This window comes from Biomphalaria glabrata, chromosome 11 (assembly GCF_947242115.1).
Source record: "Biomphalaria glabrata chromosome 11, xgBioGlab47.1, whole genome shotgun sequence".
In the NCBI taxonomy this organism is placed as follows: domain Eukaryota; kingdom Metazoa; phylum Mollusca; class Gastropoda; family Planorbidae; genus Biomphalaria; species Biomphalaria glabrata.
In genome coordinates, this window is record NC_074721.1 from 3,722,885 (window position 1) to 3,743,454 (window position 20,570).

Consider the following 20,570-nt stretch of genomic DNA (forward strand, 5'->3'; position numbering starts at 1 on the left):
GGTCAAAGTGTACATGGCTTGGCGTGAGGTCAGAGTGTACAGGGAAATGAGTGACGTCAGAGTGCACATGGCTTGGCGTGAGGTCAGTGTATACATGGCTTGGCGTGAGGTCAGTGTGTACATGGCTTGGCGTGAGGTCAGAGTGTACATGGCTTGGCGGGAGGTCAGAGGGTAGATGGCTTGGCGTGAGGTCAGTGTATACATGGCTTGGCGTGAGGTCAGAGTGTACATGGCTTGGCGTGAGGTCAGTGTATACATGGCTTGGCGTGAGGTCAGTGTGTACATGGCTTGGCGTGAGGTCAGAGTGTACATGGCTTGGCGTGAGGTCAGTGTGTACATGGCTTGGCGTGAGGTCAGTGTATACATGGCTTGGCGTGAGGTCAGTGTGTACATGGCTTGGCGTGAGGTCAGAGTGTTCATGGCTTGGCGGGAGGTCAGTGTGTACATGGCTTGGCGTGAGGTCAGTGTGTACATGGCTTGGCGTGAGGTCAGAGTGTACATGGCTTGGCGTGAGGTCAGAGGGTAGATGGCTTGGCGTGAGGTCAGTGTATACATGGCTTGGCGTGAGGTCAGTGTGTACATGGCTTGGCGTGAGGTCAGAGTGTACATGGCTTGGCGTGAGGTCAGAGGGTAGATGGCTTGGTATGAGGTCAGTGTATACATGGCTTGGCGTGAGGTCAGAGTGTACATGGCTTGGCGTGAGGTCAGTGTATACATGGCTTGGCGTGAGGTCAGTGTGTACATGGCTTGGCGTGAGGTCAGAGTGTACATGGCTTGGCGTGAGGTCAGTGTGTACATGGCTTGGCGTGAGGTCAGTGTATACATGGCTTGGCGTGAGGTCAGTGTGTACATGGCTTGGCGTGAGGTCAGTGTGTACATGGCTTGGCGTGAGGTCAGAGTGTACATGGCTTGGCGGGAGGTCAGTGTGTACATGGCTTGGCGTGAGGTCAGTGTGTACATGGCTTGGCGTGAGGTCAGAGTGTACATGGCTTGGCGTGAGGTCAGAGGGTAGATGGCTTGGCGTGAGGTCAGTGTATACATGGCTTGGCGTGAGGTCAGTGTATACATGGCTTGGCGGGAGGTCAGTGTGTACATGGCTTGGCGTGAGGTCAGTGTGTACATGGCTTGGCGTGAGGTCAGAGTGTACATGGCTTGGCGTGAGGTCAGAGGGTAGATGGCTTGGCGTGAGGTCAGTGTATACATGGCTTGGCGTGAGGTCAGTGTATACATGGCTTGGCGTGAGGTCAGTGTGTACATGGCTTGGCGTGAGGTCAGAGTGTACATGGCTTGGCGTGAGGTCAGTGTGTACATGGCTTGGCGTGAGGTCAGTGTATACATGGCTTGGCGTGAGGTCAGTGTGTACATGGCTTGGCGGGAGGTCAGAGTGTACATGGCTTGGCGTGAGGTCAGTGTGTACATGGCTTGGCGTGAGGTCAGTGTGTACATGGCTTGGCGTGAGGTCAGAGTGTACATGGCTTGGAGTGACGTCAGAGTGTACATGGCTTGGGGTAACGTCATAGTACACATGGCTTGGAGTGACATCATAATATACAGGGAAATGAATGAGGTCAGAGTGTACATGGCTTGGCGTGAGGTCAGAGTATACAGGGAAATGAGTGAGGTCAGAGTGTACATGGCTTGGCGTGAGGTCAGAGTGTACAGGGAAATGAGTGACGTCAGAGTGCACATGGCTTGGCGTGAGGTCAGAGTGTACATGGCTTGGCGTGAGGTCAGAGTGTACATGGCTTGGCGTGAGGTCAGTGTGTACATGGCTTGGCGTGAGGTCAGAGGGTAGATGGCTTGGCGTGAGGTCAGTGTATACATGGCTTGGCGTGAGGTCAGAGTGTACATGGCTTGGCGTGACGTCAGAGTGTACATGGCTTGGCGTGAGGTCAGAGTGTACAGAACCTGGAGACATTTAAGTCCTTTAATATATTACAACGTTACCCCGCATGTCAGTAATTCCGGTATTGCGATGTTTTATTAAGAGTTTTGAATTCTTTTGATATTTGCATTATTTTGTCGGAAAAAAAAACACAAAAAAACATAGAAACGGATCCTGGTCGTGTGGTTTGCGCTTTCGACGGTCGTCAAGATGGTCCATAGTTTGAATCTCTCCCACTTCTCTATATCTAGCTGTCGTAAAGAAGTTTAGGCTAGGATGTAATTGTTTGTTTTGGAGGAATGAATATGTGGCATGTAACGATTCTGTACTGAGGTGACATTAATTAGAGGATAGAAGTTGAATCAATTAAGGTCAAGCTACAGGTGAATTAAAAAAGTAGATCAGAACGATGAAATGACTTTGAAATCACAGTTGGTCACAACAACGTCATCTGTTGAACTATTAGTGCCATAGACTGGCATAATCTGATCATTATTTTCACTGGACTGACTTTAAGAATGGACCCTCATTCACCAATCGTAGACAAACGCCTTTGAGTCAGAGTGCTTCTCTTTCTATTTTATACAACTTAAGACCTCATTCGACTCAAACATGGATACCACGTAACCGTAATTTTTCGTTGTTTTATCCTTGGGCATCACGTGACCGTTTGTTTTGGTGAATGAGATTGATACATAGACATAGATTGATACATAGACATAGATTGATATTTAGACATAGATTGATACATAGACATAGATTGATACATAGACATAGATTGATACATAGACATAGATTGATACATAGACATAGATTGATACATAGACATAGATTGTTACATTAATACATGATGTTAGGGGCGCCTAACCTTTTTTTTTTCGGCCTTGTGGGTCAAATTAATTTCCTACACGCTTTTCCGGGCAAAGAAATGTCGCGCCCAATGAAACTTTTGTTTGGCGACCGCACCATGTTCTACGCCTTGGAGAGGGGGGGGGGGGCGGACGGGGTTCGCGCTAAAGAGAATTTTTCGTCACCGTCAGCTCATCCTACAAGTATTGGTGGCCCTGACACTCGCCCGGGGACCCTGCGCTCTGCTTAAGGCCCGCTTAGTTTACTGTAAACTTAAAATGATGATTACATGTTTATAAACGATGTTATTGTGTTTATTTATTAAATTTCAATGACTTTATGCGTTATGCACTACTAGTCGACCCACGGCGTAGCATACGGCGTTATTTTGCAGGGCCGGCCTTAGGCCCCTATGTGACCGCAGTGTGCCCCGCAGTTTCAAAGGACCCGCGCTAATTCTAGGTGTAAATTATTAAATGAAACCATTTTATAGCTTATAACAAAATATACGAAAAAGTCAAGGAAATATCCGGAAATTCTTAAAATCTTTTGAAAACTCAAAACAAAAATAAATGCAGAAATAAGAGAGTGATGTTTCCTTTACTTCTTCTTCTCGTCCAAACTCTTGAGGGAAGAAGAGAATTATATATATATAGGTTCATTGGACATTGTGAATACAACACTCACATGCAGTGAAGAAGTATAAGCAAAAATCTATTTACGTGAGAATTTTTTTTTCTTTATGTGGTTTGAAAGTGTAATGGAGACAAACACCCTTCCAATAAAAAACTCAAAATAAAAGTAAACCTAAAATAAAATGGCTTAAAAGATGTCCACTTTTTTTTTTTAATCGGACATTCGTGGGCGTACCACAGGAGACAGCTTCACTCCTCCGCGGGCTATGAAAACCTTAAGTTATCGTGGTTCGCTCCTGGGACTTCAACTTGCGGTGCGTGGGTGGGGGGGGGGGTTTAAGGGAGAAGAAAAAATGAAAGAAACCTCGAAGTATAAAAATACACTCCCACACACACACCCACACACAAACTTACATTTACAAAATTGAATTTAGATGACTGTATACAAAAAAATCTAATTTCCTGATCTCCCAAAAGTAGACATTGTTGAGTAAAACCCAAGGTCAGTTCTTTGATATGAAATAAATGGGAAATTTGTGTTAAGGGTAACTTACTGACTGTAAGAGAGTTGGGTAAAATGTTAAGTCGATAGGATTTGGTTAGAGCTGGACTGAGGCGGCCTTAGCAGGGCGAGGGGCCCTGAGCCTATATATATATACCATACAGTATGTTTAGTGCACAGTATCCGCCTCTAACGCTGTTGGCCTTATTTTATCTACTAAATATAGTATCTTAAGTAGGTACTGTACTATTGCATGAAAAATAAACAAACTACGCAATAATTTCTGCTAAATCCGCCGAACAACTGCAATAACCAAAATAGTTGCTCAGACAGTCACAGAAGGATTCAGTCACAGAACTTTCATGGTAATTGGTATCATATTGATCCCGGAAACGCTTCCAAAAGATTGAGTTACAAGTCCTAGGTAATCAAAACTGATCTGGGTTGCGAAGTGGAAAGTGACAAGGACATCTACGATCGAAGACAAGCCTCATTATTATTATTAAATCACTATCTGATCGCTTATTTCATACATTGTTTTATCGGTAATCTCATTGTTTCGACAAATGTGTAAGCAGAGCCGGCTTTAGGCCACTGCAACCTATGCGTCCGCAGTCGACCCCTCACTTTCATAGGCCCCCGCGCTTATTCTAGGTGTAAATTATTAAATTAAACAATTTTAACTTAATAGGGATACCGCTGCCTCCTAATTTTCCAGGAGCTCCTTATAATCTACTGAAAATGTCAAAATATACGAAATAGTCATGGAAATCTGAAAATTATTAAAATCTTCTGAAAACTCATACAAATCTCCTTAAAAACAGACAAAATTGTCACTCAGTATGGAAAACGCCAATCCTACTCACGATTCTCAACTTTCATTTAACAAAACTCATCACTAATCTCATCGTGTAATATCTTAATGGATATGTATAAATGGAACCAAATCAATCATTCAAGTGAGCGTTATTAGATACAGTTACTATGGAAACAATGGGAAATTCCCTCCAGACACTATCTATTCATAACTTGATTCAAGGTCAAACTTATGACAGAAGTCAGTACAAAACCTGACGTCTCTAGTATCTATGATTTATTTGATCAAGTCCTAATAAGGGTTGTCTGCTTTTTCTCCATCGCTAAATTTCTTCTCTGATATATCGGTCTATCATAGGGGGAGTGTGCAGAAGCGTGTATTGATGGTGGAGGGGGGTGGAGGAGGGTACATGAACACCCTCTCGCTTTCTCATAGAAACGATGGCTAGAAATTTATCTTAAGAAGTTTATCAAAATGTATTTATATTAAGAAAGTAAGTGTGTTTTTAATTGTTATTATTTAATTATACAACAGTGTTTCTCAAACTGTGTTCCTCGGAACCCTAGTGTTCCGCGCGGCCTATTGAACTATTGGAATAATTATCTATAAGACTACAACGTGAATTAATCGATCTAAAACAATAAGCAAAGTGTTCCGCTAAATACTCAGAATGTGCGAAGTGTTCCTTTAAAGAAGAAGTTTGGGAGTCACTGTCTACGTGATAACCTAAACAACCGTGGACAGTAGTCGCAGATTTATCTCTACTGTCTCTTTCTCCCCAAAAAAGCTCATGCATAAACCGTAGTTTTTAATTTATATCAATTTAGTAAGTGAGCTTGTAATAATGCAAACCTGCTTTTTTGATTGGATTGCGTCTGATTTTGCAGAGTGATTCTGCAGTTCTCTTTTAAAGACCGAGTTCTTCAAGTCTATCAATGTATCTAATCTGTGCAAACACATTGCATGTTTTCGTCGTTGTGGGGAATCCTTTAAAGATATTCTGTGTGTTACATATTTTGACACACTGCATAAATTATAGAGTACAACACTCTATACTGATACTTAAGTGAAGTGTTTCCCAAACGATGTTCTGCGAAACCCTAGTGTTCCGCGAGATCTGAATGGGTGTTCCGCGAACTGCTAGAATTATTAACTAGTAGAATACTCAGAATGTGCGAAGTGTTTGTATAATACAATGCTGGTAAAGACTGCTGTAGTACAAAATGGCCTACTTTAAATCAATATTGTAGAACACTACTTTATATTGATATTGTAGAACACTACTTTATGTTGATATTGTAGAACACTACTTTATATTGATATTGTAGAACACTACTTTATATTGATATTGTAGAACACTACTTTATATTGATATTGTAGAACACTACTTTATATTGATATTGTAGAACACTACTTTATGTTGATATTGTAGAACACTACTTTATATTGATATTGTAGAACACTACTTTATGTTGATATTGTAGAACACTACTTTATATTGATATTGTAGAACACTACTTTATATTGATATTGTAGAACACTACTTTATATTGATATTGTAGAACTACTTTATATTGATATTGTAGAACACTACTTTATATTGATATTGTAGAACACTACTTTATGTTGATATTGTAGAACACTACTTTATATTGATATTGTAGAACACTACTTTATATTGATATTGTAGAACTACTTTATATTGATATTGTAGAACACTACTTTATGTTGATATTATAGTTCAAAACAAATGAAATACTGACATGAAATCCCCATATTGCTGAAACTATCAATAAATCAAACAAAAGAATAGAGTTTATTAAAAGAAATTTCTATAAATCAAATAAGAACATAAAACTAAAATGTTATATAACCTTGGTTAGTCTAATAATAGAATATGCATCCTCAGTTTGAGACCCGTCAACTCAAGAAAACATTAAGAAACTGGAACAGACACAAAATAGAGCAGTGAGATTCATAACAAACGAATATTCACATTTGACTAGAGTGACCTTTTTTACCTTTACCTATCCCTTAGTCTGTTGGACCATTGGGGCACCAGGCAAGATTTGTCGATCGTCTTTCTCCATTCCTCCCTTTTTTTTTTGCCTTGTTTAGAACCTCTCTCAATGGCAGGCCTGTCCATTCTTTAATGTTGTCCTCCCATCGCTTTTTCTGTCTGCCTCTTCTTCTTTTCCCTGACACTGTTCCCTGAAGGAAGGTCTTTGCTAGACCCATAGATCTTGTTATGTGGCCAAAGGTTTTAAGCTTTCGTCTTTTTACAATAGTTAGCAGGTCGTCATGGGCTCCGATCGCTGCAGTAACCCTGTCTCTGATTTCTTGGTTTGTGATGCGGCCTAGGATCCTTCTGTAGCATCTCAATTCTATTGTTAGGATCCTCCTCTCTAGCTCTGCATTCAACGTCCACGACTCGCAAGCATATAAAAATGTGGCCATGACCAGGGAGCGCATCAGTCTGATTTTGGTGCCGAGGGCTAAGCCCTTGTCTTTCCATATTATTTTAAGTTTTGAAAGGGCTGCTGTGGACTGTGCAATTCGGGCCAATAGTTCGGGTTTTGTTTTCTCATCTGAGACAATAGCTCCGAGTTATTTGAAGCTGTTAACACTAGTTAGCTTTTCACCTCCAATACTGATGCCTCTTTTAAAGCCCTGATGGCTATTGATCATAATTTGTTTTTTTCTGCATTTATTTGCATGCCATATGCTGCGGAAGTCTTGTCAATGCGCATCTTCATGTCAGCTAGTTCTTCTTCTGTCCCTGCCAGGCCGTCAATGTCATCTGCGAAGCGCAAGTTAGTAATTCTTCTTCCTCCAATGCTAACAGTACCTTCATAGCCCTCGAGGGCATCTTTCATTATCCTTTCAAGGAAGATATTGAGAGTGTTGGTGAAAGTAGGCAGCCTTTTCTTACTCCAACTGTGGTTTTGAACCAGTCCCCAATATTATTGTTGAAGTACACCGCACTGGTGGCATCCTTGTAGAGGTTCTGGATAACTTTGATTATGTTTTTATTAATGTTGTACTTTTCCATTGTCGCCCAGAGTGCTCCGTGCCACACTCAATCGAAAGCTTTCTTAAAATCAATAAAGACATGGAAAAGATTCTCTTGGTGTTGGAGATATTTCTCACAGAGTATTCTGAGGTTTAGAATTTGTTCTGTTGTGCTGCGACCTTGTCTAAAACCTGCTTGTTCTTCTGATATGATGTTGTCTGCTATCGGTTTTAGCCGGTTTAATATGATTTTTAACAGTACTTTGCTGGGATGACTTATGAGACTGATGGTGCGATAGTTTTGACAGAGTTGTAAATTGCCTTTCTTTGGAAGGGTTATGATGAGTGATTGGGTCCAGGGTTTGAGCCATTCTCCTGATAGCCAGATCTTGTTGCAAATCATATAGAGTGCGTTTATCATAGTTTCTCCTCCCGCCTGAAGAAGTTCGCCAGGAATGTTGTCAACTCCGGCCGATTTTCCCTTTTTCAGGGCTTTTACTGCTGCTGCTACTTCCGAGCGAAGAATCGGATAGTCGTCAATGTTGGAAACTGTCGGGACATTTAGTATCTCTGGATCTCCTGAGATTCCAAAGTTATACAACTCTGAACAGTATTCCGTCCATCTTTTCAACACATCTTTGTCCTCGGTTAAGCATTTGTTGTTTTTGTCTTGTATTGTGTTGGTTCTTCCATGCTTTGAAGTAGTGAGTACCTTTACTAATTGGTACGCTTTTTTGCTGTTGTTTCTATTAAGTCCCTGTTCAATTTCTTGACACTTATTCTCTATCCACTTTTTCTTCGCTTCTATCATACATATGGTCAATTGTTCGGTTCATCCATTTCACGACACTCTTACACAGCTGCCATTAAAAGTGCTCCGAGATAAGTTCAATAACAATAACCATGCAACCGGAAGTTCTGATTGTCTCCCTTTGCCTTGGGCTACCGGATGCTCAGACGTAAAGAAAGTCTCTTCAATTCTTCAAGCCATCTATTACCATAAAGATAATTTGGCAATTGATTTTTTTCCCTTGCTTCTCTTCCCATTTAAAGTACATTATAAGCTGTAAAATATTTATTCAATATCAAAAGCTTACACAGCGAAACAGGAGGCGCGGTGGCTGAGTGGTGATCCAGAGTTCGAATCCTGGTGAAGACTGGAATTTTTAATTTCAGGATATTTAGGACGCCTCTGAGTCCATCTGTCAGGGTTCATTTCTTAGCTTGGCTCTACTTGGCTCCTTAGGGGTTTACTTGATTACTTACAATTAATTATTATTAATAAACTTTAACTCCATGAATAACTTAATACTTTCCATGGAATAAAAATGATAATAATAATAATAATAATCTTTATTATCCGTATGGAAATTTGTCTTACAATTTGTGCATTACACCAAACAAAAACCATTATAACTATAAGAAACCAAAGTGTACATTCACACCAGACTCACTCATAGTTTACATGTGACAAAGTCTATACCAGATTGTTCTTATTTAATGATTTGATTGCCAGGGGAACAAAAGAGTGTTTGTGTCTGTTTGTCTTTGCTATCGGTGTCTTGTATCTCTTTTGTGATGCTAAAATCACAAAATCCAGAAACAAAGGGTGATTCTTTATTTCGAGGATCTTGTTAGCTTTTTTATAGATGTTTGTCTCAAACAACTGCCTAAAAGGGGTTTGTTTTTTGCCAATGATTTTACCAGCATCATTTAGGATACTTTAGTACTTTAATATCCAATAGAGCACAAAAAATGCACAATAAATATCAATATTAATAAACAACCACCAGTCCAGGAAGCGACTATCCAATCTTCCTGGACCGGGAGCAAGACCTCACTAACTAACATACTCTCTCGTACATTCAAGGAAGACTAAATCATTCAGTTCATAACACGTGCAACACTATTCACACTCGTAACCTGGGAGTATTAAAACAAGGGGATATCACTGTCATACCGAAAAATCGGAGTAACATATTCCTTTTCGCCATACCTCCCCTGACACCATCCAGCTCTAATAGGTACTTTAAACTAGTTGGGGATAAGTAAAAGTCGTTGGTTGTTGTGCTTGCCACATGACAACCTCATTAACCGTGGGCCACTGAAACAGATGACCTTTACCCCATCTGCCTTATAGATCATAAGGAAGGAGGGACTTTTCTCTAGAGCAGGGGTTCTCAAACTGTGGTTCGCGACCCCCCCTTGGGGGTCGATTGACCATTTGCCAGGGGTCGCCTAAGACCATCGAAACTATGGATTGTTATTATCTATTCTTTTATTGCTGTATGTGTGTGGGGGGGGGGGTGTCGCGGCAGAGTTGGGGATTGTAAAAAGGGGTCGCCGAACGTAAAAGGTTGAGAACCGCTACTCTAGAGCATAATGGGTACCTGACATTAGTTGGGGAAAGTAAAGGCGGTTGGTCGTTATGCTGGCCACATGACACCCTTGTTGACTGCTGATACAGTAACAGATGACCATTACTTCATCTGCCCTATAGATCATCAAGGTCTGGAAGGGGAACTTCACTAACTTTACACCGAAAAACGTGTAGTTTTCTTTACCCTACAACATCGCCATTAGCACCATAATATCCGAAACGGGGCAGATGATGTAAAGGAGTGAAGCCCTTATTGCTGCCTTTTGGCTCTCCCGCTGACACACACCCCCTCCCCCATTAGGTTCTGCAGGAAGTTTAGGTCTGCCGCAACGTGACGCTCGTGTGGAAACGATTATTAGAGGAAGTGGTTAGGCTAAATGAATAGCAAAACAAAACTCCAGTGGGAGTGTCCAAGGGTACGCGAGAGTGGAGCCATTGCACGGAGCTTCCACGGTCCTGTCGATAATCCATGCGCCGTTCCTCAAGGGACCGTTACATTAATGGCGAGTCCTACACGGTTAGCTTGGTACAACATTGGAAAATGGCGGAGGTTCCTGGTATACTCGGCCTTCGACCATGCTTTCTAGCCCATGCGCTCGGAGTGTCGGATATATCGGACATAGCAATGCTCTACATAGGCAATGACTCGGATCCCTTCCAGACAGAACGGTTGTTCAAAGAGGTTAGTTTTTTTTCCCTGTTCAATCAGGTTTTTTTTTTCAAACCTAGATCTCGAAGATCTTAAACAATCAAACGGTTTGGAAATAATAATTTTCATATCTGAAGGATCGTGTGACACTAACAGAACAACCATGGCTACGGTTTGCGCGCTGGACTGTCGTTTGGATTTATCGATGGTCCCGGGTTCAAACCCTGCCCGCTCCCGTCCCCCGTCGTCCTGCGGGAGGTTTGGACTAGGAAGTAAACTATCTTCAACTCTGAAGGAACATCCGAAACATGTAAAACATTTTACAACCATTCTTTGTGTTTCCCAAACTATGTTCTTCTATATACTTAACGTGGCCGGAATACTTATCGAATGGCCAGATGGAGGAAAACTAGAAAAATCCTTTGCAACTGGAGAGCTCTCTGACAGTCATAGAGCAGAAAGGGAAGCACTAGCACTAGCTGCTACCATGCTAGCAAATCATCCAAGTTCCCCTCACAGTCAGATTGTCTTTCTAACAGACGCAAAAACAACCCTCCAAAGCCTGCAAAACTCTGATTCCCCTTATATTAAAAACCTTAGAACAGCACTCACAAAGCTCAACCACAACAGCAAAAAAACTGTCATTCAATGGATACCAGCTCACATACAACTAGCAGGAAATGAGAAGGCTGACACACTCGCCAAGAGTGGGAGAACAAACTCACAAGTAAACTCTGCTCTCTATCCAGAAGAAATGAAGAAATTAATTGTAGATAAAATAAATGAGAAATGGACGAGCTCCCATCCAAATCACAAGAAAGATGATGCTTACTATAAGCTATCCCGACAAGACCAACGTCTAATCTTTCGACTCAGGACCGGACACAACAGAATGCGACAACACATGTTCCGGAAGCTCAAAATTGGAACCAGTGAAATCTGCCCATGTGGAGTATCACCAGAAAATGCCGACCACGTCCTCCAAAACTGCTCTCTCTACCAAGAGACCCGTATAAAACATTGGCCCCAAATCACCCCAATAGAAAGAAAACTATATGGAGAGCTCCCTGATTTGGAAACCACTGCGCAGTTCATCTCATGTATTGGTCTAGTCATATGAACACTCCAACATAACAATGAGAACGATGAAGAAGAAGAAGAACTTAACGTGGCCGAGTAGGCCCACCACTTAAATTTACCACTCTAAAAAAAATAAGCTGTGTGTTCCGCTAAACACTCTAAAAGTGCGAAGTGTTCCGTTAAGGAAAAAATTTGGGCAACACTAGTCTAAAGTTAAAAAGTATCTAATTTAACCCAGACTTCATTTCTCTTTGAAATGGCTTCTCTTTGTTAATTTATTTGTTTCACTTTTGGGACAACTTTTTGTTTTTTTGTTTTGTTTTTTGATTATCTCAGTTCTCATTCATGACTTTCCCGCCGTTGTCCAAGGGAAATAACTCTTCTGAACGCTAGAGTCAGCCAGCAGACGGTAAACGGTATAAACCACATTGACCTGAGACTAATGGCGTCGCACGTCACTATCTCGTGGCAAAGAAATAACATTATGTGACCAAATCAAACTTCCGGCCAGGGTGTCTGGACAGGACGTATTCACGGGACGAGTGACGATACAATGTCCACTTGGTCCGAGTGTAAATATCCATAAAGATGGCCGTGGAGTGATATTGACTTTGCGTGGGTGTAAGTACGCTAGGCGTGCTGTACGTGTGACGTTAGGTATAGTGGCAGCATTGCTATCTGAACCAGTTCGGGATGTGGGGCGAACAGTTGGTCTAAAAATACATTTGTTTCCTGCACGTGAGGACTAAATTAGCATTTCCTGCCTGTTACCTAGCGAGATATGTAGATTTTCTGAATAGTCGATTCAAGGTTAGCGTTAGGCCACTGCAACCTTATGTGGGACCCGCACTTTCATGGGCCCCGCGCTAATTCTAGGTGGAAATGATAAAATTAATTATTATTACTTATAACAGGGATCCGTAGCCTCCTGATTTTTTAAGTTCCTGGAAATCTGAAAACTCACGAAAATCTAAAGACAACATTGTCGTTTTGGTACTCGCAAGAACATAGTTATTTGTAGTACGGTTTTGCCATTGTTTGTCCATGATGGAGCGCAGACATCCCTGGTGAACGCGTTGAAAAAGTCTTAGTTGCTTTCTGTAGAGTAACAATGACTCAGACCAAGATAGAAGGGTTGCGAGAATCACTGCTTGGTAGACATTGATTTTTGTTATTAAATCCATCTCTATCTTTCTCTGACTCTCTCTCTCTCTCTTTCGTATCCTTAATATCTCTTTGTCTCTCTCTCTCTCTCTTTTGTTCAGTCTATCTACTATATCATTTCTCTCTTCTTCTCTCTTTTATCTGTCTCCCTTTCTCTTTCTCTTTCTCTCTCTCTCATTCTGTTTCTCTCTCTCTCTCACTGTCTTTCTCTCTGTCTCTCTCTCTGTCTCTCTCTATGTATATCTCTCTCTGTCTCTCTCTCTGTCTCTCTCTCTCTCTATCTGTTTCTCTCACCGTCTTCTAAGTCTATAGATTTTTTAAAGTGAATGTTTTCAAAGTGTAACAATCATTGGTTAATACCTAACTAATCGCTCTGTAGGTGTATACCCATATAGGAGGAATTATCTTTTTTTTTAGGTATTCTATTCATCTTTCATTTGGCTTGCTTTTATTTCACGACCAATAGAAAGCACTTATGCCAATTGCTTCCATAACAGCATTAGGTACTTGTTGAATATTTGAACACATAATTTGAAACATATTTTATTTCATTGATTTATTAATTCTCAAACGTAATGCATAAATAGTTGATTAATAAAATCTCAGATTTATTGATTCTTTGTATGATTAATCAATAATTCAAAGATTTTACTTATTTTTTTAGCACTATTTCTTATGCTTATCATTGTGTTTACAGGAAGCTTCACATAGGCGGCGTGGCTTTCACGGTGGTCGTCCTGCTGGCCATCAACGTCCACTTGTTCTTCACCACTGGCATGGTGGTCTCACAGCACGGCCACGTCACGTGTGAGACGCTGGGCCACGAACATTTCCTGAAGGCCTGGTTCTGGGTGGACGCCATCTTCTATTCCTTCCTTCCGGCCGTGTCACTTATCATTATGAATACGTTGATCATACTGGGGATACGTCGGTCTAGCAAGATCCAGGTACTGTAACTACATTTTCACCTGGGCATCTTGATAGTAGTTTGTACTTCAATGTACCAAATGTCGATCTATTTATCTTATTTTATCTTATCTTATCTTATCTTATCTTATCTTATCTTATCTTATCTTATCTTATCTTATCTTATCTTATCTTATCTTATCTTATCTTATCTTATCTTATCTTATCTTATCTTATCTTATCTTATCTTATCATATACTTTACAGATCCTCTTTTAAAATATTCAGATAATAACGTGGACGCGAATCCATGTGTAAATCTACACGTACACGTTAATTAGAGTCTTTATCTTGTTTTCTCTTTTCAGACCTTGTGGTCTATATATGGCTCCTTTTGTCTCGAAAGGCAATGGATGCGCCCAAGTGAGTCACTGGTTTTGGCTTAATCTTGAGACGGGGCAGAATCTGGTGTGGCTAATCAAGCCAATTCTAGAACGGCAGACTTTGCCACAATTCGTACATGTGTATGCCTCTGATTTAGGGCTAGCAGACAGGGCAGCTTTCTTTTTTTCCCTCTTGATTAAAGCCGCTTCAATTCTTTTGTTCTCAGCAAGGGTTGTCCCAGCACTCACAGTCTGTCTCCATGCACTCCGGTCTTTGGCTATGCTTTCCCACATACTTTCACTGATGCCTGAGGCTCTCATGTCTCGCTTGCAGACATCTCTATATGTTAGTCTTGGGCGGCCCTTGGGTCTGACTCCTTCCACAAGCTCAGCATATAAGATATCTTTCGGGATTCTACCATCTGGCATGCGGGTGACATGTCCGAGCCAGCGTAATCTTCTTTGTGTCAGGAGAGCATACATGCTGCTTATATTGGCCAGTCTCAAAACTTCCTGATTGGAGACATGGTCCCTCCAAGAGATGCCCATTATGCGTCTCAGGCAGCGCAAGTGGAAACTATTCAATCTGTGCTCTTGGTACATGTATGTTGACCAGCTTTCACTGCCATAAAGGAGAGTGCTCACAACACAGGCGTTGTAGACTAGGATTTTGGTCGCTGTGGTCAATTTACCATTTTCCCAGACGCGCTTGGAGAGTTTTGCCAATGCTGTGGTAGCTTTTCCTATCCTTTTTGTCAGCTCGATGTCTAAGTCTAGGTTACTGACAATTGTTGAACCCAAGTAGGTAAATTCCTGCACCACTGAAAGGGTGTGGTTCCCAATTTGTATTATAGGTATTTCTGCGACGTCTTGTGCCAGGATTTCGGTCTTGGAGAGACTTATAGTAAGGCTAAACTCTTGACAAGCAGCTGCTAAGGCGTTCACTAGCTTCTGTAGACCTCCTTGTGAGTGAGATACGAGTGCCGCGTCATCGGCAAACAGCAGCTCCCTTATCAAGATACGACGCCTTTTCGTTTTGGCTTTAAGACGTGCCAGGTTAAAGAGCCTTCCATCGGATCTGCAATGGATGTATATTCCGTCTTCCAGGGATTTAAAAGCACTGGATAGTACGACTGAGAAGAAGATGCCAAATAGTGTAGGGGCCAGTACACATCCTTGTTTTACACCGCTCTTAATGGAGAATGGCCTGGAGGAAGAACTTTCAAACTGAACGGTGCCCTGCATATTTTCGTGAAAAGCTGACACTAGTTTTCTTAACTTATTTGGGCAGCCGATTCTCTCTAGTACAGCAAACAGACCGCTTCTGCTAACAAGGTCAAAGGCCTTGGTCAAATCAATAAAAGCTATGAAGAGGGGCTGCTTTTGTTCTCTGCTCTTCTCCTGTAGCTGCCGCAGAGAGAAAATCATATCTGTTGTAGATCTACCTGCCCTAAAGCCACACTGCGACTCTGGATAAACACGATCTGCCAGGATCTGTAATCGCTTTAGTAATACTCTAGCAAAAGCCTTTCCGACTATGCTATGCAGTGAGATGCCTCTGTAATTGTTACAATCAGAGCGGTCGCCTTTATTTTTATAAATTGTAAAATTAAAATATTCAGATAATAACGTGGACGCGAATCCATGTGTAAATCTACACGTACACGTTAATTAGAGTCTTTATCTTGTTTTCTCTTTTCAGACCTTGTGGTCTATAGGATAAATGATATCAAGGTCTTATGTTTCTGTGCCCCACGATTAACGAGGGTGTCATGTGGTCCGTATAACGACCAACCACCTTTACTTTACCCAAATAAAGCTAGGTACCCGTAGTAGTTGGGTGGACTCAGTGGTGCCATAAAAATCCCGGAATTTAAAATCTCAGTTTTCACCGAGATTCGAACCCAGGACAAGAAAGCAAGGGCTTTGTTTATAGTCGGAACAATGTCTCCCACGCAGTAGTTCTCCCCTCTCCACGCAGCTAATTTGTCCAGAAGAACGGCACATTTCTGATACAGCTTGGCATCAGTAGAGTCGCAAGTTCTTCCTGGTTGTAGCACTGTGTGCCGAAAGCTGCCTTAGGATCACCAGCTCATAATGTTTCTTCAGGGTTGTCTATCGAAGCCTTTCCCCTGTTTGAGTATAGCCGCAACGCAAAGTTTTGGGATTAAGAATTTTCCTTCTCACTAGATGAGTAGCCAGCCATGGCTAACGAGCCCCTCCTGCCCGAAGCTTACTGGTTTAGACTTCAGTTACTCGCCTTTGCCCCTTCTCCTGTCATTGGCAACAGCTCCGCATGGCTCAATACCTAAACCACACGTGAAGTCCAGGAGTTGCACTGGTTACCAGAAGCTATCTGAGACGGATGCCACGAATTCAAATTGCAAAACTGCCGGCACAGTATATAATAAACAGGTCCAAGTCTCTCAAGAATTTCAAAACACAAGGAACAATTTAGAAAAAAAAAAAAACAGCAACATGATTTCACTAGGACAGACAAAAGACAGAATAACTACGAAAACACATCTCTCATTCCACGTATGAGAAGTCTCCAAATGCAGTTCCATCTTTATTTTATATTATAAAGTTACAAACTTTTATTCAGAGACGAAGATTTCCACGATGAACTACACAAGGTCAAGGACGCTAAACTTCTAAATTGCCAACTAAATAGAAGTTAAAAAGAGGTTTAAAACATTTGACTCTGCATTGCTTAAAAGTGAACATAATGTATCTCTTCACTTTTTAAAAAACAAAGCTTACCAACATGTTCTTTATTTTTTCCACCGGATACTCCAAAAAGCTTGCCTTTTTTGTTTTTGTTTTTCCGCCCTGTATGAAAATCCCCTATTTGCGTCGTATCCCAAAGCTCTTGCAGGATGTCGACAAATGGAAGCGCGTACAGGGTTGTAACTCGGTGCCATTGTGGTGACAAGTCGAGAGCCATATAACAGGACCAGGCCATTGAAAAGTTAGAACAGCAAAGTAAAACATTATCAGTTTCGAATTATTATTTATAGGAATGTTTATATTAGGACACGTAAACGTGAATGCGCGTAGAATTTGAATATCATCCTAAAAAAATATAAGCGTCTAAAAGATAGGCGTCAATGTCTCTAACTTGGTCTGAAGTTATCTTTTCTTATGCTGAACTACTATCTTGTTACATTATCTTTCAAGTGTTATCCTTTCCATAAAATGTATATTCTAGGTAATAATACCCATAGATCGCGACTCCCTTGGGGGTCGCCTAAGACTATCAAAATTATGGATTGTTATTGTCTATTATTCTATTGCTGTATGTGTGTGTGTGGGGGGGGGGGGGTCGCGGCAAGTGGGGGATTGTAAAAAGGGTCGCCGAGCATAAAAGGTTGAGAACCGCTGTTCTAGATGCTTCATAATTTCACCCTCTTCCCCCACCCCCCACCCCAATATTTTTTTTAAAGATGCTTATATGATAGTTTATCTTTGTGCTTACAGAGAGAACTGACCAATAAGACCAGTCAAGTGGCGGAGACGATGAGGCAGCAGCGCCAGATCACCATCATGCTTGTCATCGTCTGCATCGCCTTCGTCCTGCTCGTCACCCCCAACGCCTTGTTCTACGCCTACAGGGCGCACTGGGAGTACGAGCGCAAGTCGCTGGGGGAAGCGCTGTACAAGTTCACCAACCAGATCTGCTTTGTCCTGTCCGACTCGACCCACGCCGTCAACTTCTACCTGTACTTCTTCAGCACCAGCCGGTTCCGCAGGCGCTGCCTGGAGACGGTCTTCTCCTGCTGCATGTCCAAGAAGCGCGCCAGGAGGTTCAGGGGCTCCACCATTTCCGGCATGTCCAAGACGTTCCGCCTGAGCATCACTGACGTCACCACTGTCCCGGCCAACGCTGTCCAGTTGACGAACTTCTCCTCATCCTCCTCCTCCTCCAACCATCTCCTGGTGGGCAACGGGGCGAGCCGCATCACGAAATTCAGGGGCGGACATCGTGACGGGAGCTTCTGATTAGAGGACTGGGCATAGAGGGTCTCAACACCGTTCAACCTTAAAGTGACTGATCTCAGAAGGAACCAAACAGAACAGTTACTCTAACTGCGTGCATCATTCGGAATTTCCCGTTCAAATGTATCATTGACGCAGTCATCTACTTTATAAACACACCAACGCCGTGATATTTATAGGATATACTTTATAATTGTGTATAATTACGTAATGTTGTGTATAATAATTTTGTTTATTTAATGTGACCTGATTAAGTTTTGTCTTTTATTAATCAAATTGTATTCCAAATGTGTTCAACCGAACAATATGAATATACGTGCCATATATAACCAAACCTCATTGTACTATTAAGCATAAACACAAATGACAGATACATGAAGTACAGAATATATATAAACAACATTTCAGTACAAGTAGAGTACATGTACATAATGTATTATTATAAATGCGTTACAACATTTCAGAATTAAAATTACAGGCTTTAGTAAAAGTCTTTCGATTTGTCGCTAGGTCAGGAAGTAACCAAGTGTAATTGCAAATTCTTCATCGGTCAAAACCCCAATAACTTTCAAAATAGCTAAAGCCTGGGTGTACAAGGTCTCGAAAACGGCTCTATTTTCCTACGATTTTGACAGTTTATGTATATCTTTTGGAAAATAACTACTAGCTAATTGGCGCAACACGAATTTGACTATTATATATATTCAAAGTATGTTAAAAATTAAATTAAATTTGGTCCAGAGTTCAAGACCTTCTATATCTTGAACGGTTGTAAGTCGACGGGTATACTCGCATGTTACGCATGTATCCGTTAAAGAGTTTAAAACAAATTTATAGAGAAGTCTTTATCTACAGGTCAATCATTACACTTTCACAAATACGAATTATATTTATTTACACATGCGCTTAACCGTGAAGGTTTTCGGGAGTGGGGGGGGGGAGAATTGGGGAGGGATAGAAAATTTTTTAAAGTCATTTTGATTAAAAATACTTATTCCATTACAATTAGTTAATCACAAAATAAATGCGCGGGTAAACATGTTGAAATTTCATCAAAGAAAGATAACTGTTCAAATTTCAGTTCATACTGATTACGTCCCTTTGAATGCATTTCTAAATGTTTAGAATTCTGTACATAATATGATACCTCGTTAATATTAACATACTATTATAACTGGCTTCTAAGTCTTGCGTTACTAGCTCTCCATATATAAGGAATGCTAACATATGCATATTAACTTCTAAATTTAAATGTATGCTTATGGAACTTAATCATTTTTTTTTTCAGATAGAAGACATCTTAATATTTCTATTTTACGAAGAATAAAAGACACGACTTTAAATTATTAGTTCTAATATATGTACAATTACTCTCATTAATTGTCTTTATGTGCTAATTTTTTGTCCATGCGATATTTGGCATGTATATTTGAGTGCAGACTGCAGGCTGCCAATATATCATTTTTGAGTTTAAATTTAGTTAATGAAATATCACTATAAACCTTGTTTGCACCATTTTCGCATAGTTTTCTTATGTAAATATTAATATATATTATATTGATATCGATATTACAAATTATTTTTTTTAATGTATGTCTTTTTTCATGTTCTCCAGATATAACGATATCTCTTTTTTAACAATTCTTCCAATAGCTTGTAAACAGTTTATTAGTGAAAACTAGGTTGACAGTATTTTTGAAGACGGCAGTAACCATTCATCTAATTCTAGAACTTTGACCTATCATATGTTTCTTACGGGAAAAAATAACTACCTAATCTGCCACACAATGAAAACCATTTGACTGTTATAATTTTTCAAAATATAATTATGATAAAATTATATTTGACTTTATACCCAAATTAGCACATTATAGACGCGGCTTCATCGGGAATTTCCACACTCGACTCGAATGTGTTTGTAATTAGTCAAAAGTTGTATGAATAAAAAGGAAAACATTTTGCGCAGTCTAATGTAGAAATAGTTTGAGGAACTACGAATAGATGAAATTGATTGTACAATACTTCTAGCGAAATTGAAGCATTATAAGATATAAATAGAAAGAAAAATTCTAAACATCAGCTTTACAAAGGTGTTGTTGTTTTTTTAGTACTTATTATAAATACATTTGAATAACACTATATTTTGCTCAATTGATATTACGATTTCGTTAAAAATTATGCATTTAAGTTGTACCAGTTAGGATGCTAGAAAAATAGACAGAGCTATTTTTAAATGTTTTGTTTTATTATACTACCATAAAGCAAAACATCATGTAAATCCTTTTGATCATAAGATTTCTACAATAATTA

The 20,570-nt window shown here is 40.5% G+C and overlaps 1 protein-coding gene across 6 annotated transcripts in view; it reads left to right on the plus strand.

Moving 5' to 3' along the window:
* Nucleotides 1-19,170, plus strand: part of LOC106071309 (green-sensitive opsin-like) — a 152,415-nt gene extending 133,245 nt beyond the window's left edge. For all 6 annotated transcript variants that reach the window (XM_056004111.1, XM_056004112.1, XM_056004110.1 and 3 more), the window contains 2 exons: nucleotides 13,671-13,920; nucleotides 17,742-19,170. In XM_056004111.1, coding sequence (XP_055860086.1) covers nucleotides 13,671-13,920; nucleotides 17,742-18,263 — 772 coding nt within the window. In that variant the 3' untranslated portion in view covers nucleotides 18,264-19,170. The remainder of the gene's footprint in view (nucleotides 1-13,670; nucleotides 13,921-17,741) is intronic.
* The last annotated feature ends 1,400 nt before the right edge of the window (nucleotides 19,171-20,570 follow it).